Source organism: Salvelinus namaycush, chromosome 35, assembly GCF_016432855.1.
Source record: "Salvelinus namaycush isolate Seneca chromosome 35, SaNama_1.0, whole genome shotgun sequence".
Lineage (NCBI taxonomy): Eukaryota > Metazoa > Chordata > Actinopteri > Salmoniformes > Salmonidae > Salvelinus > Salvelinus namaycush.
This window is the reverse complement of record NC_052341.1, coordinates 16,653,341-16,680,926: the sequence shown is the minus strand read 5'-3', so window position 1 is coordinate 16,680,926 and position 27,586 is coordinate 16,653,341. Positions and strand designations below refer to the sequence as shown.

The 27,586-nt window shown below is 42.2% G+C and overlaps 1 protein-coding gene across 1 annotated transcript in view; it reads right to left on the bottom strand.

The window, feature by feature from the left end:
• The window catches only part of galnt2 (UDP-N-acetyl-alpha-D-galactosamine:polypeptide N-acetylgalactosaminyltransferase 2), a 99,502-nt gene extending 83,562 nt beyond the window's left edge, over positions 1-15,940 (bottom strand). The window contains exon 1 of the mRNA XM_038974818.1: positions 15,759-15,940. Within this exon, the coding sequence (XP_038830746.1) occupies positions 15,759-15,854 (96 nt within the window). The 5' untranslated portion in view covers positions 15,855-15,940. The remainder of the gene's footprint in view (positions 1-15,758) is intronic.
• Between the last annotated feature and the right edge of the window lie 11,646 nt (positions 15,941-27,586).

Here is a 27,586-nt window from a genome sequence, read left to right as displayed (position 1 = left end):
CAGCAAAAAAGACCCAGCAAGGCATATCGCAATATTTAAAACTACAAATCGCTGAAAAACTATTCAGAAAACAAATGACTATTGCTGTAAAGAGAAGACAATAAGAAGACTCCAATCAATCTTCTAGTTATCAAAATTCTTAACTTAATTGAGCAAAAAGTAGCACATTAGCACCAGCAGAGAACATCAGCCATATCCCCGGTAAGGTAAGTGAGCATATTCACTGTCTTTATCTTTGGATCAGTGCCACTTTTGTTTGTTTTTGGAAAATCATTTCCTCCTCCAGGTTATATGGACGTCATATTGTATTTCACTTTTTCCACATTTTGTTAGGTTACAGCCTTATTCTAAAACTGATGAAATAACTGTTTTCCCTTATCAATCAAAAGGAATTGTCCGTAGAGCTAAGAGACAGCATTATGTCGACGCACAGATCTGTGGAAGGGTACCAAAACATTTCTGCAGCATTGAAGGTCGCCAAGAAGTCAGTGGCATCCATCATTCTTAAATGGAAGAAGTTTGGAACCATTAAGACTCTTCCTAGAGCTGTCCGCCCGGCCAAACTGAGCAATTGGGGGAGAACGGCCTTGGTAAGGGAGGTGACCAAGAATCTGATGGTCACTCTGAAGGAGATCCAGAGTTCCTCTGTGGAGATGGGAGAACCTTCCAGAATCCCAACCATCTCTGCAACTCTCCACAAATCAGGCCTTTATTTTTTTTTTAAAGGCACGACAGCCCACTTGGAGTTTACCAAAAAGCATGTCTCAGATCATGAGAAACAAGATTCTCTGGTTTGATGAAACCAAGATTGAACTCTTTGAGCCTGAATGCCAAGTGTCATGTCTGGAAAGATTCTGGCACCATCCCTAAGGTGAAGCATAGTGGCAGCATCATGCTGTGGGGATGTTTTTCAGCGGCAGGGACTGGGAGACCAGTCAGGATCGAGGGAAAGATGAATGGGGCAAAGTACAGAGAGATCCTTGGTGAAAACCTGCTCTAGAACCTCAGACTGGGGGACGAAGGTTCACCTTCCAACAGGACAAAACCCTAAACATACAGCCAAGACAACACAGGAGTGGCTGCGGGACAAGTCTCAATGTCCTTGAGTGTCCCAGCCAGAGCCCAGGCTTTAACCCGATCGAACACCTCTGGAGAGACCTGAAAATAGCTGTGCAGCGACGCTCCCTGTCCAACCTGACAGAGCTTGAGAGGATGAGCAGAGAAGAATGGGAGAACCTCCCCAAATACAGGTGTGCCAAGCTTGTAGCGTCATACCCACGAAGACTTGAGGCTGTATTTGATGCCAAAGGTGCTTCAACAAAGTACTGAGTAAAGGGTCTGAATACTTATGCAAATGTATGTCATTTGCAAAAATGTCTAAAAACCTGTTTTTGCTTTGTCATTAGGGGAAAATTGATGAGGGAAAAAAAAAAAATTATACATTTTTTAATAAGGCTGTAACATAAAATGTGGGAAAAAGTCAAGGGGTCTGAATACTTCCCAAATGCACTTTATGCATCGTATGCACGTGACCAATAGGGCCTGACCTATATTTCCATTTTATTTTGTATTTTTTTTGCAAAAAAATTGAAAAACCTGTTTTTTTCCTTTGGCATTATGGGGTATTGTGTGTAGATTGATGAGGGGGAAAAAACAATTTAATCCATTTTAGAATAAGGCTGTAACGTGGCAAAATGTGGGGGAAAATCAAGGGGTCTGAGTACTTTCCCGAATGCACTGTATTCAATGCCAAAGTGACAAGGAACACTGAAATATTAGAATCAAATGTGAAAATCATTGTCATCACAACAATTACTCTAGCAAATCAAACATCCAGTAGCCTGTTCAAAAATGTAACCTGAAGATGGTCAGTTATGATGCTCTCTGTCAAGCGTAAATCATAGTCCTGAGATATGATAGTCCAGTGTCACTTTGTGACATAGCTACGCGGTTCTGAGACCACCATCCGCTGGGGACAGGGATGCACAACTCGAACGCGCACCTCCCCACCATACCAAACCAACGTGACTCCGGTATGAGTCCTCTTTTCATTTCAATGTATTGACAGATGGAGAAATTGCATGAGCTGCGCTGAGAAAAGTATGAAAGCCTACGGTCCAATATTCTAGAATGCTGCTGTGTGTACGCGTACACATTGAGAAATTCTCTACCCTTTCTTCAAACGCACTTCTTCATTTACATTTCTTAATACTTGCAAATTAATCAATTCCAAAAAGACCTTTGACTTAAAAAGCTGAGGAAGCACAGCATGGCCCTTCTTTACACTAGTGGGCGCAACTACACTGTTGGCCGCTGAGCAAAAGCAGAACAATCAGTTTGTCAATAATTGTTTTGCAGAGCGGAAATCGGATCAAACCCTTTGGAGCAATAGATAAAAGCGGACAATCTGGTTACCATACACGTCCAGTGAGTGCATTCTCACCAAGCCGCAGCAGCTCCCAATACAATCAAGTGGGAGGTTGGGGAAAGCATTAATCATCTGAGCTGGCTGCTTACATTGAGGATCTCAAACCTGCCATGACTACATACGCCTAATTTTAGGCCTCTCAGAGTATAGTTTCCTCAGTTCAAGGCAGCCACTCTCTGGCGTCTTCACAGTGAAACTGTAGGTTTGGAACTTTAAATGTCTGGGTGACGTTTGTTGGTTTGTGTAAAATGTAGGTCTGTAAACTAGAATTTCCTAGGTGGAGAGCAATAAATAAAATTCAATTTCAATGGTTAAAGAGGCCTCTTGAGCTGTCATACAGATAGAAGCCTAAACATCTTCTGTATATTCCATATCACACGATTCAAACTAAGATGCAGACTTTCTCAGAAAAAAAGCATTCTTCATGTGATTCATTCAATTGAAAACATGTTTAAGTGCAATAAGGATATAAATACATTCTAGCTAAAATTGGAGTACTACAGGAGCAGCAGTAAAGGGAACTTTCAATAGTCCAAAACAGCAGAGGGATCCAGTCTGCAGGAGCATGTCGATAGCCCGAAACAGCAGAGGGATCCAGTCTGCAGGAGCATGTCGATAGCCCGAAACAGCAGAGGGATCCAGTCTGCAGGAGCCTGTCGATAGCCCGAAACAGCAGAGGGATCCAGTCTGCAGGAGCCTGTCGATAGCCCGAAACAGCAGAGGGATCCAGTCTGCAGGAGCCTGTCGACAGCCCGAAACAGCAGAGGGATCCAGTCTGCAGGAGCCTGTCGACAGCCCGAAACAGCAGAGGGATCCAGTCTGCAGGAGCCTGTCGATAGCCCGAAACAGCAGAGGGATCCAGTCTGCAGGAGCCTGTCGATAGCCCGAAACAGCAGAGGGATCCAGTCTGCAGGAGCCTGTCGATAGCCCGAAACAGCAGAGGGATCCAGTCTGCAGGAGCCTGTCGATAGCCCGAAACAGCAGAAGGATCCAGTCTGCAGGAGCCTGTCGATAGCCCGAAACAGCAGAGGGATCCAGTCTGCAGGAGCCTGTCGATAGCCCGAAACAGCAGAGGGATCCAGTCTGCAGGAGCCTGTCGATAGCCCGAAACAGCAGAGGGATCCAGTCTGCAGGAGCATGTCGATAGCCCGAAACAGCAGAGGGATCCAGTCTGCAGGAGCATGTCGATAGCCCGAAACAGCAGAGGGATCCAGTCTGCAGGAGCATGTCGATAGCCCGAAACAGCAGAGGGATCCAGTCTGCAGGAGCCTGTCGACAGCCCGAAACAGCAGAGGGATCCAGTCTGCAGTAGCAGGAGTCACAGGACAGGAGGGAGCATAATGGGTGTTTGGCTCTCTGCTACTGTGGGCACCTTTTACTGCTGCTCTCCTGCAAAGCAAAATCTTCACCTTCCCAAATCACAGACAGACACCTCAGATAGACCTACAGCTGATGGACTAGTTGTAGAGATAGACAGGCTATTGCTAACATATGGATAGAACTACAATAAAAGTGTATTATGTTTAGTGATGAGGGGGAAAAAACTGATAGTTACAGTGCCTTCAGAAAGTATTCACACCCGTTGACTTTGTCTACATTTGTGTTACAGCCTGAATTTCAAATTGATTCTATAAAAATAAAATAATATTGTCACTGGCCTAGACACAAAACCCCATAACGACAATGTGGAATAATGTTTTTCCAAATATTTAGAAAAAAAATAATAATACGTTTAGGAGTAAATATTTGCTAAACAAGTCGCATAATAAGTTGCACGGACTTACTCTGTGTGCAATAATAGTGTTTAACATGATTTTTAAATGACTACCTCATCTCTGTACCCCACGCATACAATTTTCTGTAAGGTCCCTCAGTCAAGCAGTAAATTACAAACACAGATTCAACCACAAAAACCAGGAAGGTTTTCCAATGCCTCGCAAAGAACGGCACTTGTTGGTAGACGGGTAAAAATAAAAATAGCAGACAATGAATATCCCTTTGAGCATTGTGAAGTCATTATTACACTTTGGATGGTGTAGCAATACACCCAGTCACTACAAAGATATAGGCGTCCTTCCTAACTCCACCCCGCTGATCCTCAACACTGGGGCCCCACAAGGGTGCGTTCTGAGCCCTCTCCTGTACTCCCTGTTCACCCACGACTGCGTGGCCATGCACGCCTCCAACTCAATCTTCAAGTTTGCGGACGACACTTCAGTGGTAGGCTTGATTACCAACAACGACGAGACGGCCTACAGGGAGGAGGTGAGGGCCCTCGGAGTGTGGTGTCAGGAAAATAACCTCACACTCAACGTCAACAAAACAAAGGAGATGAACGTGGACTTCAGGAAACAGCAGAGGGAGCACCCCCCTATCCACATCGACGGGACAGTAGTGGAGAAGGTGGAAAGTTCCTCGGTGTACTTATCACGGACAAACTGAATTGGTCCACCCACACAGACAGCGTTGTGAAGAAGGCGCAGCAGCGCCTCTTCAACCTCAGGAGGCTGAAGAAATTCGGCTTGTCACCAAAAGCACTCACAAACTTCTACAGATGCACAATCGAGAGCATCCTGTCGGGCTGTATCATCGCCTGGTACGGCAACTGCTCCGCCCACAACCGTAAGGCTCTCCAGAGGGTAGTGAGGTCTGCACAACGCATCACCGGGGGCAAACTACCTGCCCTCCAGGACATCTACACCACCCGATGTCACAGGAAGGCCATAAAGATCATCAAGGACAACAACCACCCAAGCCACTGCCTGTTCACCCCGCTATCATCCAGAAGGCGAGGTCAGTACAGGTGCATCAAAGCTGGGACCGAGAGACTGAAAAATAGCTTCTATCTCAAGGCCATCAGACTGTTAAACAGCCACCACTAACATTTAGTGGCCGCTGCCAACATACTGACTCAACTCCAGCCACTTTAATAATGGGAATTGATGGAAATTATGTAAAAATGTATCACCAGCCACTTTAAACAATGCCACTTAATATAATATAATGTTTATATACCCTACATTACTCATCTCATATGTATAGACTGTACTCTATACCATCTACTGCATCTTGCCTATGCCGTTCTGTACCATCACTCATTCATATATCTTTATGTACATATTCTTTATCCCTTTACACTTGTGTGTATAAGGTAGTAGTTGTGGAATTGTTAGGTTAGATTACTTATGGTTATTACTGCATTGTCGAAACTAGAAGCACAAGCATTTCGCTACACTCGCATTAACATCTGCTAACCATGTGTATGTGACAAATAAAATTTGATTTGATTTGAGTTGCTGGAGAGGAAGGAAACTGCTTAGGGATTTCACCATGAGTAAATTGTGACTTAAAACAGTGACTTAAAACAGTTACAGTGTTTAATGGCTGTGATAGTTTTCTCCTAAACAACATTGTAGTTACTCCAAAATACTAAATTAATTGACAAAGAGAAAAGAAGGAAGCCTGTACAAAATAAAACATATCCAAAACATGTTCCAAACAGGATGCAAGACAGTAATACTGCAAGAAATGTGGCAAAGCAATTCATTTTTTTGTGTTATGTTTGGGGCAAATCCAATACAACACATTACTACCACTCTCCATATTTTCAAGCATAGTGGTGGCTGCATTATGTTATGGGTATACTTGTAATCATTAAGGACTGGGGAGTTACACGATAAAAAAAAGAAACTAATGGAGCTAAGCACAGGCAATATCCTAGAGGAAAACCTGGTTCAGACCACATTCCACCAGACACTGGGAGATGAATTCACCTTTCAGCAGGACAATAACCTAAAACACAAGGCCAAATCTACTAGTTGGTTACCAAGAAAACAGTGAATGTTCCTGAGTGGCCGAGTTACAGTTGACTTAAGTCTACTTTAAAATCTATGGCAAGAACTGAAAATGATTGTCTAGTAATGCTCAACAACCAATTTGACAAAGCTTGTAGAATTTCTAAAAGAATAAATGGGCAAATATTGCACAATCAAGGTGTGACTAAAAGCCAATTTATGCTTCATCTGGACATGTGGTCGGAGTCTCCATATGGAGGGTGTGACGCAATTGCGGAGCCTCCGGAGGCATGCAGAGGCCAAATTGAGCTCCGTACCGCATCACTGTGTGCCTCCCAGATTTTGTCCCAGACTTCTGCAGAGGCTGTATCACCGTAAATGCTGCACGGCAACACAGATGCCGGATTGACCATCCAGCACCTTTTACCCAGAAAGACTCACAGCTGTAATCCCTGCCAAAGGTGATTTTAACATGTATTCTAACATGTATTGACTCAGGGGGTTGAATACTTAAGTAAATTAGAAATGTCTGCATTATATTTCAATACATATGAAAACATCTCTAAAAACATGTTTCACTTTGTCATTATGGGTTATTGTGTGTAGATGGGTGAGAAAAACAATATACAGTTTGAGCTTCTACTTTTAAAAATCCACCTTTCCAGAAACAAGTCTCTCATCGTTGCCGCTTGCTATAGACCACCCTCTACCCCCAGCTGTGCCCTGGACACCATATGTGAATCGATTGCCCCCCATCTATCTTCAGAGCTCGTGCTGTTAGGTGACCTAAACTGGAACATCCAATAGTCAAAGGTATATGAAATACAAATGGTAGAGAGAGAAATAGTCCTATAATAACAACAACCTAAAACTTCTTACCTGGGAATATTGAAGACTCATGTTAAAAGGAACCACCAGCTTTCAGTTGTTCTCATGTTCTGAGCAAGGAACTTAAACGTTAGCTTTTTTTTACAGGGCACATATTGCACTTTTACTTTCTTCTCCAACACTTTGTTTTTGCATTATTTAAACCAAATTGAACATGTTTCATTATTTATTTGAGGCTAAATTGATTTGATTGATGTATTATATTAAGTTAAAATAAGTGTTCATTCAGTATTGTTGTAATTGTCATTATTACAAATACATAAATAATTTTTATTTATTTTATTTTTAAAATCGGCCGATTAATCGGTATCGGCTATTTTTGGTCCTCCAATAAATCGGAATCGGTGTTGAAAAATCATAATCGGTCGACCTCTACTACAAATACACCTCCACTGTTTTCAACCAACATCTCAGCGATCACTGCCTCATTGCCTGCATCAGTAATGGGTCTGCGGTCAAACGACCACCCCTCATCACAGTCAAACGTTCCCTAACACTTCAGCGAGCAGGCGTTTCTATACGACCTGGCCAAAGTATCCTGGAAGGATATTGACCTCATACCGTCAGTAGAGGATGCCTGGTTATTCTTTAAAAAGTGCCTTCCTCACCATTTTAAATAAGCATGCCCCATTCAAAAAATATAGAACAAGGAACAGATATAGCCCTTGGTTCACTCCAGACCTGACTGCCCTTGACCAGCACAAAAACATCATGTGGCATACTGCATTAGCATTGAATAGCCCCCGTGATATGCAACTTTTCAGGGAAGTTAGGAACCAATATACAAAGGCAGTTAGGAAAGCTAAGGCAGCTTTAGCAAAACTTTAAAAAGTTCTGGGACACTGTAAAGTCCATGGAGAATAAGAGCACCTCCTCCCAGCTGCCCACTGCCCTGAGGCTAAGAAACATTGTCACCACCGATAAATCCACTATAATTGAGAATTTCAATAAGCATTTTTCTACGGCTGGCCACCTGGCTACCCCTACCCTGGTCAACTGCCCTGCAACTCACCAAAGCCTCCCCCATTTCTCCTTCACCCAAATCCAGACAGCTGATGTTCTGAAAGAGCTGCAAATTTTGGACCCCTACAAATCAGCCGGGCTAGACAATCTGAACCCTCTCTATAACTATCCGCCGAAATTGTTGCAGCCCCTATTACTAGCCTTTTCAACCTCTTTCGTATCGTCCGAGATCCCCAAAGATTGGAAAGCTGCCGCGGTCATCGCCCTCTTCAAAAGGGGGAGACACTCTAGACCAAAACTGCTACAGACCTATATCTATCCTACCCTGCCTTTCTAAGGCCTTCGAAAGCCAAGTTAACAAACAGATCACCGACCATTTCGAATCCCACCGTACCTTCTCCACTATGCAATCTGGTTTCCGAGCTGGTCATGGGTGCACCTCAGTCATGCTCAAGGTCCTAAACGATATCATAACCGCCATCGATAAGAGCCAATACTGTGCAGCTGTATTCATCAACCTGGCCAAGGCTTTCGACTCTGAGAATCACAACATTCTTATTGGCAGACTCAACAGCCTTGGTTTCTCAAATGATTGCCTCGCTTGGTTCACCAACTACTTCTCTGATAGAGTTCAGTAGATCAAAACGGAGGGCCTGTTGTCCGGACCTCTGGCAGTCTCTATGGGGGTGCAACAGGGTTCAATTCTCGGGCCGACTCTTTTCTCTGTATACATCAATGATGTCGCTCTTGCTGTTGGTGATTCTCTGATTTACCTCTACGCAGACGACACAATTCTGTATACTTCTGGCCCTTCGTTGGACACTGTGTTAACTAACCTCCAGACGAGCTTCAATGGCATACAACTCTCCTTCCGTGCCCTCCAACTGCTCTTAAATGCAAGTAAAACTAAATGCATGCTCTTCAACCGATCACTGCCCGCACCTGCCCGCCCGTCCAGCATCACTACTCTGGAGGGTTCTGACTTAGAATATGTAGACAACTACCTACAGTTGAAGTCTGACGTTGACATACACTTAGGTTGCAGTCATTAAAACTAATTTTTCAACCACTCCACAAATGTATTGTTAACAAACTACAGTTATGGCAAGTCGGTTAGGACATCTACTTTGTGCATGACACAAGTCACTTTTCCAACAATTGTTTACAGACAGATTTTTTCACTTATAATTCACTGTATCACAATTTTAGTGGGTCAGAAGTTAACATACGCTAAGTTGGCTGTGCCTTTAAACAGCTTGGAAAATTTCAGAAAATGTTGTCATGGCTTTAGAAGCTTCTGATAGGCAAATTTACATCATTTGGAGGTGTATCTGTGGATGTATTTCAAGGCCAACTGTCAAACTGACATCATGGGAAAATCAAAAGAAATCAGCCAAGACCTCAGAAAAAAAATTGTAGACCTCCACAAGTCTGGTTCATCCTTGGGAGCAATTTCCAAACTCCTGAAGGTACCACGTTCATCTGTACAAACAATGGTACGCAAGTATAAACACCATGGGACCACGCAGCCATCATACTGCTCAGGAAATTGACGCATTCTTTCTCATAGAGATGAACGTACTTTGGTGTGAAAAGTGCAAATCAATCCCAGAACAACAGCAAAGGACCTTGTGAAGATGCTGGAGGAAACAGTACAAAAGTATCTATATCCACAGTGAAACGAGTCCTATGTCGACATAACCTGAAAGGCCGTTCAGCAAGGAAGAAGCCACCACTCCAAAACCGCCATTAAAAAAGCCAGACTACGGTTTGCAACTGCACATGGGGACAAAGATCGTACTTTTTGGAGAAATGTCCTCTGGTCTGATGAAACAAAAATAGAACTGTTTGGCCATAATGACCATCGTTATGTTTGGAGGAAAAATGGGGAGGCTTGCAAGCCGAAGAACACCATCCCAACCGTGAAGCACGGGGGTGGCAGCATCATGTTGTGGGGGTGCTTTGCTGCAGGAGGGACTGGTGCACTTCACAAAATAGATGGCATCATGAGGCAGGAAAATTATGTGGATATATTGAAGCAACAAATTAAAGTTTGGTCGCAAATGGGTCTTCCAAATGGACAATGACCCCAAGCATAATTCCAAAGTTAAACAAAATGGCTTAAGGACAACAAAGGCATGGTATTGGAGTGGCTAACACAAAGCCCTGACCTCAATCCTATAGAAACTTTGTGGGAAGAACTGAAAAAGCGTGTGCGATTGAGGAGGCCTACAAACCTGACTCAGTTACATCAGCTCTGTCAGGAGGAATGGGCCACAATTCACCCAACTTATTGTGGGAAGCTTGTGGAAGGCTGCCCAAAACATTTGACCCAAGTTAAACAATTTAAAGGCAATGCTACCAAATACTAATTGAGTATATGACCCACTGGGAATGTGATGAAAGAAATAAAAGCTTAAATAAATCCTTCTCTACTATTATTCTGACATTTCACATTCTTAAAATAAAGTGGTGATCCTAACTAACCTAAGACAGGGAATGTTTACGAGGATTAAATGTCAGGAATTATGAAAAACTGAGTTTAAATTTAGTTGGCTAAGGTGTATGTAAACTTCCGACTTCAACTCTAGGTGTCTGGCTAGACTGTAAATTCTCCTTCCAGACTCACATTAAGCATCTCCAATCCAAAATTAAATCTAGAATCGGCATCCTATTTCACAACAAAGCATACTTCACTCATGCTGCCAAACACACCCTCGTAAAACTGACCATCCTACCGATCCTCGACGATGTCATCTACAAAATAGCCTCCAACACTCTACTCAACAAATTAGATGCAGTCTATCACAGTGCCATCCGTTTTGTCACCAAAGCCCTATATACTACCCACCACTGCGACCTGTACGCTCTCGTTGGCTGGCCCTCGCTTCATACTCGTCGCCAAACCCACTGGCTCCAGGTCATCTACAAGTTTTTGCTAGGTAAAGCCCCGACTTATCTCAGCTCACTGGTCACCATAGCAGCACCCACCCGTAGCACGTGCTCCAGCAGGTATATCTCACTGGTCACCCCCAAAGCCAATTCCTCCTTTGGCTGCCTTTCCTTCCAGTTCTCTGCTGCCAATGACTGGAACAAACTGCAAAAATCACTGAAGCTGGAGACTCATATCTCCCTCACTAGCTTTAACCACCAGCTGTCAGAGCAGCTCACAGATCACTGCACCTGTACATAGCCCATCCAACTACCTCATCCCAATACTGTATTTATCTTGCTCCTTTGCATCCCAGTATCTCTACTTGCACATTCATCTTCTGCACATCTATCACTCCAGTGTTTAATTGGTATATTGTAATTACTTCACCACCATGGCCTATTTATTGCCTTTACCTCTTATCCTACCTCATTTGCAGACACTGTATATAGACTTTTTCTACTGTAGTATTGACTGTATATTGTGTTTATTCCATGTGTAACTTTGCGTTGTTGTATGTGTTCTACTGCTTTGCTTTATCTTGGCCAGGTTGCAGTTATAAATGAGAACTTCTCCACTAGCCTACCTGGTTAAATAAAGGTGAAAAGTATATATATATATATATCACAAACGTGAGTACACCCCTCACATTTTTGTAAATATTTGAGTATATCTTTTCATGTGACAACACTGAAGAAATGACACTTTGCTACAATGTAAAGTAGTGAGTGTACAGCTTGTATAACAGTGTACATTTGCTGTCCCCTCAAAATAACTCAACACAGCCATTAATGTCTAAACCGCTGGCAACAAAAGTGAGTACACCCCTAAGTGAAAATGTCCAAATTGGGCCCAATTATCCATTTTCCCTCCCCGGTGTCATGTGACTCGTTAGTGTTACAAGGTCTCAGGTGTGAATGGGGAGCAGGTGTGTTAAATTTGGTGTCATCGCTCTCACACTCCCTCATACTGACTGGTCACTGGAAGTTCAACATGGCAAAGAACTCTCTGAGGATCTGAAAAAAAGAATTGTTGCTCTACATAAAGATGGCCTGGGCTATAAGAAGATTGCCAAGACCCTGAAACTGAGCTGCAGCACGGTGGCCAAGGCCATACAGCGGTTTAACTGGACAGGTTCCACTCAGAACAGGCCTCGCCATGGTCGACCAAAGAAGTTGAGTGCACGTGCTCAGCGTCATATCCAGAGGTTGTCTTTGGGAAATAGACATATGAGTGCTGCCAGCATTGCTGCAGAGGTTGAAGGGTTGGGGGGTCAGCCTGTCAGTGCTCAGACCATACGCCGTACACTACATCAAATTGGTCTGCATGGCTGTCGTCCCAGAAGGAAGCCTCTTCTAAAGGTGATGCACAAGAAAGCCCGCAAACAGTTTGCTGAAGACAAGCAGACTAAGGACATGGATTACTGGAACCATGTCCTGTGGTCTGATGAGACCAAGATAAACTTATTTGGTTCAGATGGTGTCAAGCGTGTGTGGCGGTAACCAGGTGAGGAGTACAAAGACAAGTGTGTCTTGCCTACAGTCAAGCATGGTGGTGGGAGTGTCATGGTCTGGGGCTGCATGAGTGCTGCCGGCACTGGGGAGCTACAGTTCATTGAGGGAACCATGAATGCCAACATGTACAGTGACATACTGAAGCAGAGCATGATCCCCTCCCTTCGGAGACTGGGCCGCAGGGCAGTATTCCAACATGATAACGACCCCAAACACACCTCCAAGACGACCACTGCCTTGCTAAAGAAGCTGAGGGTAAAGGTGATGGACTGGCCAAGCATGTCTCCAGACCTAAACCCTATTGAGCATCTGTGGGGCATCCTCAAACGGAAGGTGGAGGAGTGCAAGGTCTCTAACATCCACCAGCTCCGTGATGTCGTCACGGAGGAGTGGAAGAGGACTCCAGTGGCAACATGTGAGGCTCTGGTGAACTCCATGCCCAAGAGGGTTAAGGCAGTGCTGGAAAATGATGGTGGCCACACAAAATATTGACACTTTGGGCCCAATTTGGACATTTTCACTTAGGGGTGTACTCACTTTTGTTGCCAGCGGTTTAGACATTAATGGCTGTATGTTGAGTTATTTTGAGGGGACAGCAAATTTACACTGTTATACAAGCTGTACACTCACTACTTTAAATTGTAGCAAAGTGTCATTTCTTCAGTGTTGTCACATGAAAAGATACTCAAATATTTACAAAAATGTGAGGGGTGTACTCACTTTTGTGAGATTATATATATACACATATACACTGCTCAAAAAAATAAAGGGAACACTTAAACAACACAATGTAACTCCAAGTCAATCAAACTGTCCACTTAGGAAGCAACACTGATTGACAATACATTTCACATGCTGTTGTGCAAATGGAATAGACAAAAGGTGGAAATTATAGGCAATTAGCAAGACACCCCCAATAAAGGAGTGGTTCTGCAGGTGGTGACCACAGACCACTTCTCAGTTCCTATGCTTCCTGGCTGATGTTTTGGTCACTTTTGAATGCTGGCGGTGCTTTCACTCTAGTGGTAGCATGAGACGGAGTCTACAACCCACACAAGTGTCTCAGGTAGTGCAGCTCATCCAGGATGGCACATCAATGCGAGCTGTGGCAAGAAGGTTTGCTGTGTCTGTCAGCGTAGTGTCCAGAGCATGGAGGCGCTACCAGGAGACAGGCCAGTACATCAGGAGATGTGGAGGAGGCCGTAGGAGGGCAACAACCCAGCAGCAGGACCGCTACCTCCGCCTTTGTGCAAGGAGGAGCAGGAGGAGCACTGCCAGAGCCCTGCAAAATGACCTCCAGCAGGCCACAAATGTGCAGGTGTCTGCTCAAACGGTCAGAAACAGACTCCACGAGGGTGGTATGAGGGCCCGACATCCACAGGTGGGGGTTGTGCTTACAGCCCAACACCATGCAGGACGTTTGGCATTTGCCAGAGAACACCAAGATTGGCAAACACAACATGTGGTATAAGTCAAGAGGTATGACTACTTTCTGAAGGCACTGTACATACCGGGATATTATTTGACAATATATTGTACCGTTTTGACAATAGTGCTAGTTTGCTGTACCTGCAACAAAATTGCAGTAATTTTCCATCATAGCTTGTCCTCCATCTTCTTTTTAAAAATCGGGAGCAAATTTGTTTTCAGCATTTTTTTTCTATGACTGATCAAAACTAATTTTCTCATGGCTCTATAGTCTCTCTGCAGCAGACATATGGTGAGCAATATGTTGGGAACATTGAATCACAAAATCGCTAAACATATAGAATCGTAAAACATATCGTATATCGGCACCTAAATATTGCGATAATATCGTGAGGTCCCTGGCAATTCCCAGCCCTAATTCTGTTGCAGGCTCATCTCCCTCCACAACAAAAGTCAGACATCAGATGCCCCCTTCCCACAGACAGGAAACCAGCAGCATTGTCATCACCCCTATTTGAGTCCAACGTGGGAGCTTAGCACAGTGGTGGCGTTCCTGAGCAGTTCCTTGTGATGTGATTTGGCCTTGAGGCATCCCTCTGCCTTGCACTCGCCAGGGAAATTGGAAACTACTCACTGATAACTGCCTTTAGTGGAGACTGGGTCTTTGTTAATCAAATCAGAATGTCAATAGGTTCCTTATCTAGCTGCACCACCTATCATCATAATGTCAAATGAAAGGTGCCAAATGACAGAGCACACACTGACAAGAGGAGAGCAAATAGTGGCCCAATAAAGGGGACAGGTGTTATCACAGGGGTTGGTTACATGATAACCCACTTTAATATATTTGCTGAATGCACAGCTTAATAATAAGTGAAATGTTTGACCTCGTCATTTTTGTTTATTAACGGTAACAGAGAAAGAAGAGTGAAAGGCTTGGGAGAGAGCTATACAGTACTTAGGTTATAAACAACAGGCAATAGCCTATTCCTCACTTGTAATCATATGACCATAGATAAGCAGGGGTTTTAAACAATGGCAAACCTTGGTTTGCAAATTTTGTTACAATGTAGCCGATATAGGCTACTTCCTTCAACTATTGCAGCAGTCATAGTTGAATTAAGGAAGTGGTGTGTGCATTAAACACAGCTCTTGATAAAGTGGTTACAATGGCCTAGCTATTCAATCACACATCAAAATGATAGGCTACGATTAGTCCGATTAATTGGTATATACGGCCTGAAGCTAATGCCATTCTGGCTTGTAAGGAACATTATGTAAATGTAAATTTTTTACTGCTCTACCTACTTTGGTAACCAGTCTATAATAGCAATAATGCACCTCAGGGGGTTGTAGTATATGGCCAATATACCATGGCTAAGGGCTGTATCCAGACACTGCGTTGTGTGTTGCCTAAGAAAAGACCCTAGACGTGGTATATTGTCCAATTTACACGATTTTGTAGGCATTAGTTTCAGGCTGTATATACAAATGAATTGTGTATTACAGCCTGATTAATCAGACTACGCTACGATTAGCTACCAGACAGCACAACCTTCAAAGCATGCAATAGCTGTATTCCTATTAAGCAAATAAAAATAATCTAGTTGATCATGGAAACAATATATTTCTTAACGGTATACACTCGGAATTTGCGTTCCATAATATTAGCAGACTATCAAAATAGCCATGATAAAAATCTACACAACATGCTTCGCTTTTATCTTGAAGCCATTACATGTACTGAATTCTCGTGTTAGCGAGCTCTAATGAATTTTCAATAAGCTCAGAAAAGAGTCGGGGAAACATACCTTTCGACTCAACGTTGTTCCTGAATAGAAATAATATGCTATGCCAAGCACCCAGAGGACAGCAAAGCATAGTAATATCCTCGATTTCCTTCGCATTGCTGTCTGTTTGAATGTGAAATAATTGTCTGATAGGCTTTTGCTTTGATTAAAGCGTCCGGTATCTGAGCTGTGTTCAGTGCAGCTTCGGCAGTCGAGTAGTGAGAGCAGGAAACAGCCAACATCACCGGGTTAGAGGGGAAAGGGTAACCGTCTCTAATCCAATCACACTCCGTGGAGACACCATCGAAGGAGGAGTGATGGGGGTTTGAGACGCTTGTCCATGCATTCTCGAATTTGACAGAATAAACATTGTTTACAATATTGTAGCGATTTATCAGAGAATGTATCATTTGAGCGTTTGCAACATTGTCGCAGTGGATTATAAAACGATCCAGCAGTTTGTGTAACAGATTAGGCGGAGCCTACCTTCATGGTCAGTGTCGATGAGGTGGTAGCCAGCAGATCTGACCAGCTTTCTTACAGCTGCAATAGGGTCGGACAGCATTCCTGTGTATATTAAGAGACCACGGAACGGTACGAAATATTGCTCAGAAAATGTACCTTAATCCGGGGATGAGAAATGTGTTGTACTCCGAATTGCTCATTATCCCAACTGTTACACCGGGAAGATTGAATGACTGCTAGTTTAAATAAACTGCCATTTTCGTCGTCATGCTTGCTACCAGCAACAGCAGCCATTATGGAAAAATTATCCCAGCCATTATCACCTTGGCTGCTATTGGTTCATGCACCTCAGTCATCTACAAACACATAGCCTATTAGCTATAGTGGCATACAATTGTAATGTCATACCCCTGAAAGGGGGGAAATATGAGAAATTATTCACACTGACAAATAGCATCAGCGACAACCAAACATATTAATTGTTTTTAACTGTAGCCTAATTGCATTTGATGTAGCCAAGGCCTATATGGAAGATGGGACATGTGGAGCTGTATATATATATATTTATTTATTTATTTAAAGTCCCTAACTTGTTTGATAAAATTAGTACAGATTTTCTCAGAGGACCCCACATTTAGGAACCACTGTACTAACCTCCCTCTCGATCTCCACTGCTTCCTCCTGCATACATTACAGCCTGCCTCAGCTTCACCACTGAGCGCCATGCCAAGACGCATGAAAGCTGTGATTGAAAATCAGGGTTATTCCACCAAATATTGATTTCTGAACTCTTCCCAAGTTAAAACATTAGTATTGTGTTGTTTAAAAATGAATATGAACTTATTTGCCAATTGTCATTTTCTGCAAATAAATGCTCTAAATGACAATATTTTTATTTGGGAAAAATGTTGTCAGTAGTTTATAGAATAAAACAAAAATGTTAATTTTACCCAAACACATACCTATAAATAGTAAAACCAGGGAAACTGATCATTTTGCAGTGATTTCTTAATTTTTTCCAGAGCTGTATATATATATTTAGGGGGTAGATCAGCTTTTATATTGCAGATAGATTGTAGATTGCAGATAGATCATTTCCAATCCCCCATATATTTTTTGGTAAATACAGTACCTTCGGAAAGTATTCAGAACCCTTTACTTTTTCCACATTTTGTTATGTTACAGCCTTATTCAAAAATTAATTACATTCGTTTTTTTATCCTCATTAATCTACACACAATACCCCATAGTGACAAAGCAAAGACAGGGGTTGCGTCATTGTCCTGTTGAAAAACAAGTTATAGTCCCACTAAGCCCAAACCAGATGGGATGGCGTATCGCTGCAGAATGCTGTGGTTGCCATGCTGGTTACGTGTGCCTTGAATTATAAATAAATCACAGACAGTGTCACCAACAAAGCACCCCCACACCATAACACCTCCTGCTCCATGCTTCACGGTGGGAAATACAAATACGGAGATCGTCCGTTCACGCACACCGCGTCTCAGAAAGACATGGCGTTTGGAACCAAACATCTCCAATTTGGACTCCAGACCAAAGGACAAATTTCCACCAGTCTAATGTCCATTGATCGTGTTTCTTGGCCCAAGCAAGTCTCTTCTTATTGGTGTCCATTAGTAGTGGTTTCTTTGCAGCAATTTGACCATGAATGCCTGATTCACACAGTCTCCTCTGAACAGTTGATGTTGAGATGTGCCTGTTACTTGAACTCTGTGAAGCACTTAATTGGGCTGCAATGTCTGAGGCTGGTAACTCCAATGAACTTATCCTCTGCAGCAGAGGTAACTCTGGGTCTTCCATTCCTGTGGTGGTCCTCATGAGAGCCAGTTTCATCATATCCCTTGATGGTTTTTGCGACTTTCTGGATTGACTGACCTTCATGTCTTAAAGTAATGATGGACTGTTGTTTCTCTTTGCTTATTTGAGCTGTTCTTTCCATAATATGGACTTGGTATTTTACCAAATAGGGCTATCTTCTACCCCCCTACCTTGTCACAACAGAACTGATAGGCTCAACGCATTAAGAAAGAAATTCCACAAATTCACTTTTAAGGCACAGCTGTTAATTGAAATGCATTCCAGGTGACGACCTCATGAAGACGGCTTCATGAAGAGAATGTCAAGAGTGTGCAAAGCTGTCATCAAGGCAAAGGGTGACTATTTGAAGAATCTCAAATATAAAATATGTTGTGATTTTTTTGGTTACGACATGATTCCATATGTGTTATTTCATAGTTTTGATGTCTTCCCTATTATTCTACAATGTAGAATATAGTAAAAATAAAGAAAAACCCTGGAATGAGTAGGTGTATCCAAATTCTTGACTGGTACTTTGTATATAAGCACACATACATATTTATATACATACATACATACACACACAAACAACTTAAAAATATGTATGTATGTATGTACAGTTGAAATCGGAAGTTTACATACACTTTAGCCAAATACATTTAAATTCAGTTTTTCACAATCCCTGACATTTAATCCTAGTAAAAATTCCCTGTTTTAGGTCAGTTAGGATCACCACTTATTTTAGGAATGTGAAATGTCAGAATAATAGTAGAGAGAAGGATTTATTTCAGATTTTATTTCTTTCATCACATTCCCAATGGGTCAGAAGTTTACATACATTAGTATTTGGTAGCATTGCCTTTAAATTGTTTAACTTGGCTCAAACATTTTGGGTAGCCTTCCACAAGCTTCCCACAATAAGTTGGGTGAATTTTGGCCCATTCCTCCTGACAGAGCTGGTGTTACTGAGTCAGGTTTGTAGGCCTCCTTGCTCGCACACGCTTTTTCAGTTATGCACACAAATTTTCTATAGGATTGCGGTCAGGGATTTGTGATGGCCACTCCAATACCTTGACTTTGTTGTCCTTAAGCCATTTTGCCACAACTTTGAAAGTGTCTTGGGGTCATTGTCCAATTGGAAGACCCATTTACAACCAAGCTTTAACTTCCTGACTGATGTCTTGAGATGTTGCTTCAATATATCCACATAATTTTCCTGCCTCATGATGCCATCTACTTTGTGAAGTGCACCAGTCCCTCCTGCAGCAAAGCACCCCCACAACATGATGCTGCCACCCCCGTGCTTCACGGTTGGGATGGTGTTCTTCGGCTTGCAAGCATCCCCATTTTTCCTCCAAACATAACGATGGTCATTATGGCTAAACAGTTCTATTTTTGTTTCATCAGACCAGAGGACATTTCTCCAAAAAGTACGATCTTTGTCCCCATGTGCAGTTGCAAACCGTAGTCTGGCTTTTTTTATGGCAGTTTTGGAGCAGTGGCTTCTTCCTTGCTGAGCGGCCTTTCAGGTTATGTCGATATAGGACTCGTTTTACTGTGGATATAGATACTTTTGTACCTGTTTCCTCCAGCATCTTCACATGGTCCTTTGCTGTTGTTCTGCGATTGATTTGCACTTTTCGCACCAAGGTACGTTCATCTCTAGGAGACAGAACGCGCCTCCTTCCTGAGCGGTATGACGGCTGCGTGGTCCCATGGTGTTTATACTTGCGTACTATTGTTTGTACAGATGAATGTGGTACCTTCAGGCATTTGTAAATTGCTCCCAAGGATGAACCAGACTTGTGGAGGTCTACAATGTTTTTTCTGAGGTCTTGGCTGATTTCTTTAGATTTTCCCATGATGTCAAGCAAAGAGGCACTGAGTTTGAAGGTAGGCCTTGAAATACATCCACAGTTACACCTCCAATTGACTCAAATAATGTCAATTAGCAAGCTTCTAAAGCCATTACATAATTTTCTGGAATTTTCCAACCTGTTTAAGTAGATGTCCTAACCGACTTGCCAAAACTACAGTTTGTTAACAAGAAATTTGTGGAGTGGTTGAAAAACTAGTTTTAATGACTCCAACCTAAGTGTATGTAAACTTCCGACTTCAACTGTATGTATGTATGTGTGTATGTATATATACTACCGTTCAAAAGTTTGGGGTCACTTAGAAATGTCCTTGTTTTCCATGAAAACATACATGAAATGAGTTGCCAAATGAATAGCAAATATAGTCAAGACGTTGACAAGGTTATAAATAATGATTTTTAATTGAAAAAAATAGTGTCCTTCAAACTTTGCTTTCGTCAAAGAATCCTCCATTTGCAGCAAGTACAGCCTTGCAGACCTTTGGTATTCTAGTTGTCAATTTGTTGAGGTAATCTGAAGAGATTTCACCCCATGCTTCCTGAAGCACCTCCCACAATTTGGATTGGCTTGATGGGCACTTGTTACGTACCATACGGTCAAGCTGCTCCCAGAACAGCTCAATAGGGTTGAGATCCGGTGACTGTGCTGGGCACTCCAATATAGACAGAATACCAGCTGACTGCTTCTTCCCTAAATGGTTCTTGCATAGTTTGGAGCTGTGCTTTGGGTCATTGCCCTGTTGTAGGATGAAATTGGCTCCAATTAAGTGCCGTCCACAGGGTATGGCATGGCATTGCAAAATGGAGTGGTAGTCTTCCTTCTTCAAGATCCCTTTTACCCTTTACAAATCTCCCACTTTACCAGCATCAAAGCACCCCCAGATCATCACATTGCCTCCACCATGCTTGACAGATGGCGTCAAGCACTCCTCCAGCATCTTTTCATTTTTTCTGCATCTCACGAATGTTCTTCTTTGTGATCCAAACACCTCAAACTTAGATTTGTCTGTCCATAACACTTTTTTCCAATCTTCCTCTGTCCAGTGTCTGTGTTCTTTTACCCATCTTAATCTTTTCTTTTTATTGGCCAGTCTGAGATATGGCTTTTTCTTTGCAACTCTGCCTAGGAGGCCATCATCCCGGAGTCGCCTCTTCACTGTTGACGTTGAGACTGGTGTTTTGCGGGTATTATTTAATGAAGCTGCCAGTTGATGACTTGTGTGGCGTCTGTTTCTCAAACTAGACACTCTAATGTACTTGTCCTCTTGCTCAGTTTTGCACCGGGGCCTCCCACTCTTTCTATTCTGGTTAGAGCCAGTTTGCGCTGTTCTGTGAAGGGAGTAGTACACAGCATTGTACGAGATCTTCAGTTTCTTGGCAATTTCTCGCATGGAATAGCCTTAATTTCTCAGAGCAAGAATATACTGACGAGTTTCAGAAGAAAGTTCTTTGTTTCTGGACATTTTGAGCCTGTAATCAAACCCACAAATGCAGATATTCAACTAGTCTAAAGAAGGCCAGTTTTATTGCTTCTTTAATCAGAACAACAGTTTTCAGCTGTGCTAACATAATTGCAAAAGGGTTTTCTAATGATCAATTAGCCTTTCAAAATGATAAACTTGGATTAGCTAACACAATGTGCCATTGGAACACAGGAGTGATGGTTGCTGATAATGGACCTCTGTACGCCTATGTAGATATTCCATTTAAAAAATCAGCTGTTGTTTCCAGCTACAATAGTCATTTACAGCATTAACAATGTCTACACTGTATTTCTGATCAATTTGATGTTATTTTAATGGACAAAAAAATAGCTTTTCTTTCAAAAACATGGACATTTGTTAGTGACCCCAAACTTTTTAACGGTAGTGTATATATATATATATATGTTTTTCCTATATTATTTTCCACTAACCCTACCACCCCTCCCATAATTGAAGTAAACTAATGAACAACAACACTTAGACTTTGACTTCCAGCTTTTACATACTGTATACATTTTACGAACACAATCTATTTTAAAATAGTTATATTTTGTCATTCTTTCTTACAGATTGTTGTTTTAAATACAACTAGCATCCTACTGGCTTTCCAATTGGACCACTGTTGGTTACCCCATGTTTTTATATTTTTATTTGATCGTTAAATGTACATAGAAGTCTGTTCCAGCCCAACAGTGAATAGGCCTACATCAAATGATGTGGGATACATAATAAAGCCTGCAGGCTTATTTCCACTGTGGTCCTTCTCGTAAGTTGAGCACAGCCAGATGGTACTAAATCCATTAACAAAGCATTGTTCAGTAACTGGAGATTCTATTTGTATTATTTCCAACATTTATTCACAAGTTTTCTCATATCAACAAACTGTTGACCCACAGTGAAGAGGCTCATTGAGCATTTTGGCTAATGTAACTAGCGAATAGTATGTAATCTATTTGTTTCCCCACAATTTCATGATAATGATTGAGAAGGCTGCAGTAATATCTACTTCATGTCTTAAACCTTAAATGCTGTGCATTAATCCTTCTCTGGCACTAATATAATTAATTATAATGGCCTAATTCATGTGGTCTCACTCTCAAAGTATCACATCCTAGCCTAGGCTACTGATCATAGAAGTTCACACAATTATAATTAATATTCTCATCACCAAGGCTTTGCAGCCACCACATCTCTTTGTACTCCTCTCTAATACTTGGCCCAACACTGCCTAATAGCCAGAGTCTTTCCCAATTAAATGCTTTACAACATGTATTCAGCTATTCCGTTAACATAAAAAATAATACAAATGATTATAGCACCCTTGTCACGCCCTGACCTTAGTTATCTTTGTTTTCTTTATTATTTTGGTTAGGTCAGGGTGTGACATGGGGGATGTATGTGTTTTGTCTTGTCTAGGGGTTTTGTATGTTTATGGGGTGTTACTTGTCTAGGTGTTTGTATGTCTATGGTTGCCTAGATTGGTTCTCAATTAGAGGCAGCTGTTTATTGTTGTCTCTGATTGGGAACCATATTTAGGCAGCCATATTCCGTTGGGTATTTCGTGGGTTATTGTCTATGTGTAAGTTGCCTGTGTCTGCACTTATTCATTGTATAGCGTTGCGTTCGTTTGTTATTTTGATAGTGTGTTTAGTGTTCTTCGTTTCAGTAAATAAATAAGAAGAATGTATTTATATCACGCTGCGCCTTGGTCCTTCTCTCTTCCTCCATACGACAAACGTGACAACCCTGTTGTCCTCTAATAGGAGGCTTTTGCCCAAATATATACATAATACATTCTAGCAGTATCAAGGAAAATCTATTTTTGCATGACATTTATCAGACATCAGAGAAAGCATCTCTCTAAATAACCTTTCCCTTGTGCTCAGGGCACACAACTTAGTAATTAGTATCTCTCTCCATCTCTTATTATGAAAAGGAAGAATAGAAGGTTTAACACGCCTCTGATTGATCTCAGTGAATTTAGCGTCGCATACAAACAGCTTAATGAATCAATTAGGCTCCATACAAATCAACATTAGAGCACCAGTGAGAGGTAAGCCCACGTCAAAATAGATTCCATTATTAAATTGGGCTTTTTTTGTCGATAGATTAAATGGAGACAGCAAACTGTATACTGCAAGTTACTTTGTAGGCCTACTTTGGTTCCTTGTTGTAAAACCACAAAGCTGTATGCAGGGTCAGAGAGCTTTTCCATGCAATTAATCAACACCTATGGTGAGGTGGCATCTGTTACTAGAGTTACTGACTCACAGAGGCCTGCATCTCTAGGCGGGACTTCCAAACTCCCAATTAAAACACAGAAGATGGAGTCTCTGATCACAGGATTCCCAAGCCACTCCCAAAGACAGAGCAAGTAGGACAAGCAGGGTTCCAGAGCTGTAATTGCCATTGACAAGAGGCCGCATGGTAGTTCTGCCAGAAAAATGTAGGTTCCCCTCATTAAAGTAAGAGGGGCTTAACAAGAGTTGTCAAGTAGACTTCAAGGACTATTGGAAAGACACAGGTTAATAAATATTGAAGGGATGTCCAGACGAGAGTGACTTCTGAGCATCAGTATGAACCCCTTCAATTACAGTACCTCCTCAGACATCAGAGGGCTTGTCGAGCTGTTACTTCAAGGGGGGAACAAGATGGTGTGAACAGGGGAGATGATTAATTAACGAGTGGTGATCCAGAATGCAGACAATGGTACTTCAGCTATCCCAAATAATCATATGAGTTTAACTAAAATCACAAGAGGCTAAATTCGGTTGTCAGTTGAAAGGTGTTTCCTCCACACGTTGGTGCTACTGGCTTCCGGGTTAAGCGGGCGGGTGTTAAAAAGCGCGGTTTGGCGGGTCATGTTTCGGAGGACGCATGACTCAACCTTCGCTTCTCCCAAGCCAGTTGGGGAGTTGCAGCGATGAGAAGATATCGTAATTTGATCGCAATTGACTATCACGAAATGGGGGAGAAAATGGGGGTAAATTATTTTTTAAAGTCACCATTGGCCTCATGGTGAAATCCCTGAGCGGTTTACTTCCTCTACGGCAGTGGTTCCCAAACTTTTTATAGTCCCGTACCCCTTCAAACATTCAACCTCCAGCTGTGTATCCCCTCTAACACCAGGGTCAGAGCACTCTCAAATGTTGGTTTTTGCCATCATAATAAGTCTGCCACACACACACTATACGATACATTTATTAAACAAGAATGAGTGTGAGTTTTTGTCACAACCCGGCTCGTGGGAAGTGACAAAGAGCTCTTATAGGACCAGGGCACAAATAATAATAATAATCAAAAATGTTGCTCTTTATTTAACCATCTTACATATAAAACCTTATTTGTTCATCTAAAATTGTGAATAACTCACCACAGGTTAATGAGAAGGGTGTGCTTGAAAGGATGCACATAACTCTGCAATGTTGAGTTGTATTGGAGAGAGTCTCAGTCTTAAATCATTTTCCACACACAGTCTGTGCCTGTATTTAGTTTTCATGCTAGTGAGGGCCGAGAATCCCCTCTCACATTATGTACGTGGTTGCAAAGGGCATCAGTGTCTTAACAGCGCGATTTGCCAAGGCAGGATACTCTGAGCGCAGCCCAATCCATATATCTGGCAGTGGCTTCTGATTAAATTAAATTTTCACAGAACCGCTTGTTGCAATTTCGATGAGGCTCTCTTATTCAGATATCGGTAAGTGGACTGGAGGCAGGACATGAAAGGGATAACGAATCCAGTTGTTTGTGTCATCCGTATCGGGAAAGTACCTGCGTAATTGCGCACCCAACTCACTCAGGTGCTTCGCTATAGCACATTTGACATTGTCCGTAAGCTTGAGTTCATTTGCACACAAAAATCATACAAATGATGGAAAGACCTGTGTGTTGTCCTTGTTAATGCCGACAGAGAAAAGCTCCAACTTCTTAATCATAGCCTCAATTTTGTCCTGCACATTGAATATAGTTGCGAAGAGTCCCTGTAATCCTAGACTCAGATCATTCAGGCGAGAAATAATATCACCCAGATAGGCCAGTCGTGTGAGAAACTCGTCATCATGCAAGCGGTCAGACAAGTGAAAATTATGGTCAGTAAAGAAAACTTTAAGCTCGTCTCTCAATTCAAAGAAACGTGTCAATACTTTTCCCTTTGATAACCAGCGCACTTCTGTATGTTGTAAAATCGTTACATGGTCGCTGCCCATATCATTGCATAGTGCAGAAAATACACGAGAGTTCAGGGGCCTTGCTTTAACAAAGTCAACCATTTACACTGTAGTGTCCAAAACGTCTTTCAAGCTGTCAGGCATTCCCTTGGCAGCAAGAGCCTCTCGGTGGATGCTGCAGTGTACCCAAGTGGCGTCGGGAGCAACTGCTTGCACGCGCGTTACCACTCCACTATATCTCCCCATCATGGCTTTTGCGCCATCAGTACAGATACCAACATGAGCAGTAGCTACGTTTGGCTACATACGGACCGTTAGTGGAATTCCCGCGAGAGAGTAACGGTTAATGTGAGTGGATGTTAATTATTTGACTAGGCTACCTGTATTTGACATTGTGTTGTTACATTTTATTTAACACATTTTATTTTTGGCAGTGGAACGAGGCTACTCAGGCAAGAAAAATACCTCACCCAAATGTATAGCCCCGTTGGAAAATATAAATGGAGTGTTTGAAAATGTGAATAATATATTTTTTTAATTGTTTCATTTTTTATAAATGTTTATCACATTTTTATTTGGTGTACCCCCTCTACGGCAACTGAGTTAGGAAGGACGCCTGTATCTTTGCAGTGACTGGGTGTATTGATACACCATCCAAAGTGTAACAATATAACCACCATGTTCAAAGGGATATTCAATGTCTGCTTCTTTACAAGGCATTGGAAAACCTACCTGGTCTTTGTGGTTGAAATTCACTTCTCAACTGAGGGATCTTACAGATAATTGTTTTGTGGGGTACAGCAGAGAAGAGGTAGTCATTCAAAAGTCATGTTAAACAGTATTATTGCACACAGAGTACTGGCAACTTATTATGTGACCAGTTGAAAAAAGAAAATTGCCCTTTTTCCTCCCCAATTTCGTGGTATCTATCTAATTGGTAGTTACAGTCTGGTCTCATCGGTGCAACTCCCGTACGGACTCGGGAGAGGCGAAGGTCGAGAGCCGTGCGTCCTCCGAAACACAACCCAACCGCACTGCTTCTTGACACAATGCACACTTAACCCGGAAGCCAGCCGCACCAATTTGCCCGGAGGAAACACAGTACATCTGGCGAACGTGTCAGCGTGCACTGCGCCCAGCCCACAGGAGTCGCTAGTGCGCGATGGGACAAGGACATCCCGGCCGGCCAAACCCTCCCCTAACCCGGACGACGCTGGGCCAATTGTGCGCCGCCCCATGGGTCTCCCGGTCGCGGAGACAGAGCCTGGACTCGAACCCAGAATCTCTAGCGGCACAGCTAGACCACTGCACCACTCGGGAGGCCCATTATGTGACTAGTTTAAGCAAATCTTTACTTATTTAGGGTCGCCATAAAGGGGTTTAATACTTATTGACTCAAGACACTTCAGGTTTTCATTTGTATGACATAATTCCACTTTGATATTATGGGGTTTTGTGTGTAGGTCAGTGATAATTTAAAAAAAATTTAATCGCAATTGAATCCATTTTAAATTCAGGCTGTAATACAACAAAATGTGGAAAAAGTCAAGGGGTGTGAATACTGTATTTTGAAGTAATTACCTATTCCTACAACAGCATACGTGTGACAAACACAATAATGCAGATCTTTATTGACCTTAACAGAGCTATACATACTGTACAACGGCAGGCTGGTGTATTAACATAACTATATAACATTGTTACCCCCATACAATAACTCTACAGAAATCCGCCCCATAATTCTACATTACTTTCCCACCCTGAGCAAACATCATTATAACAAATGCATGGCATAAATGGAAGCCATTGTAGCTTCTTCTGGGACCTCCCTACACAATCTTGATATACATTGTTAGTTGGACAGAATCAAATCAACTCATTATATATTAGTTGATAGATTAGTTTACTTAGCTTTACCTTATGGAGTGGAATTCATTTAACTTGTTAGTTCACAGTTATTCACATCCTACAAGCAGCCATTCTATTCTGCTTAACTTTTCAATGTTTAACATGAATTACAGGTTTTCAGTGATGCAATAA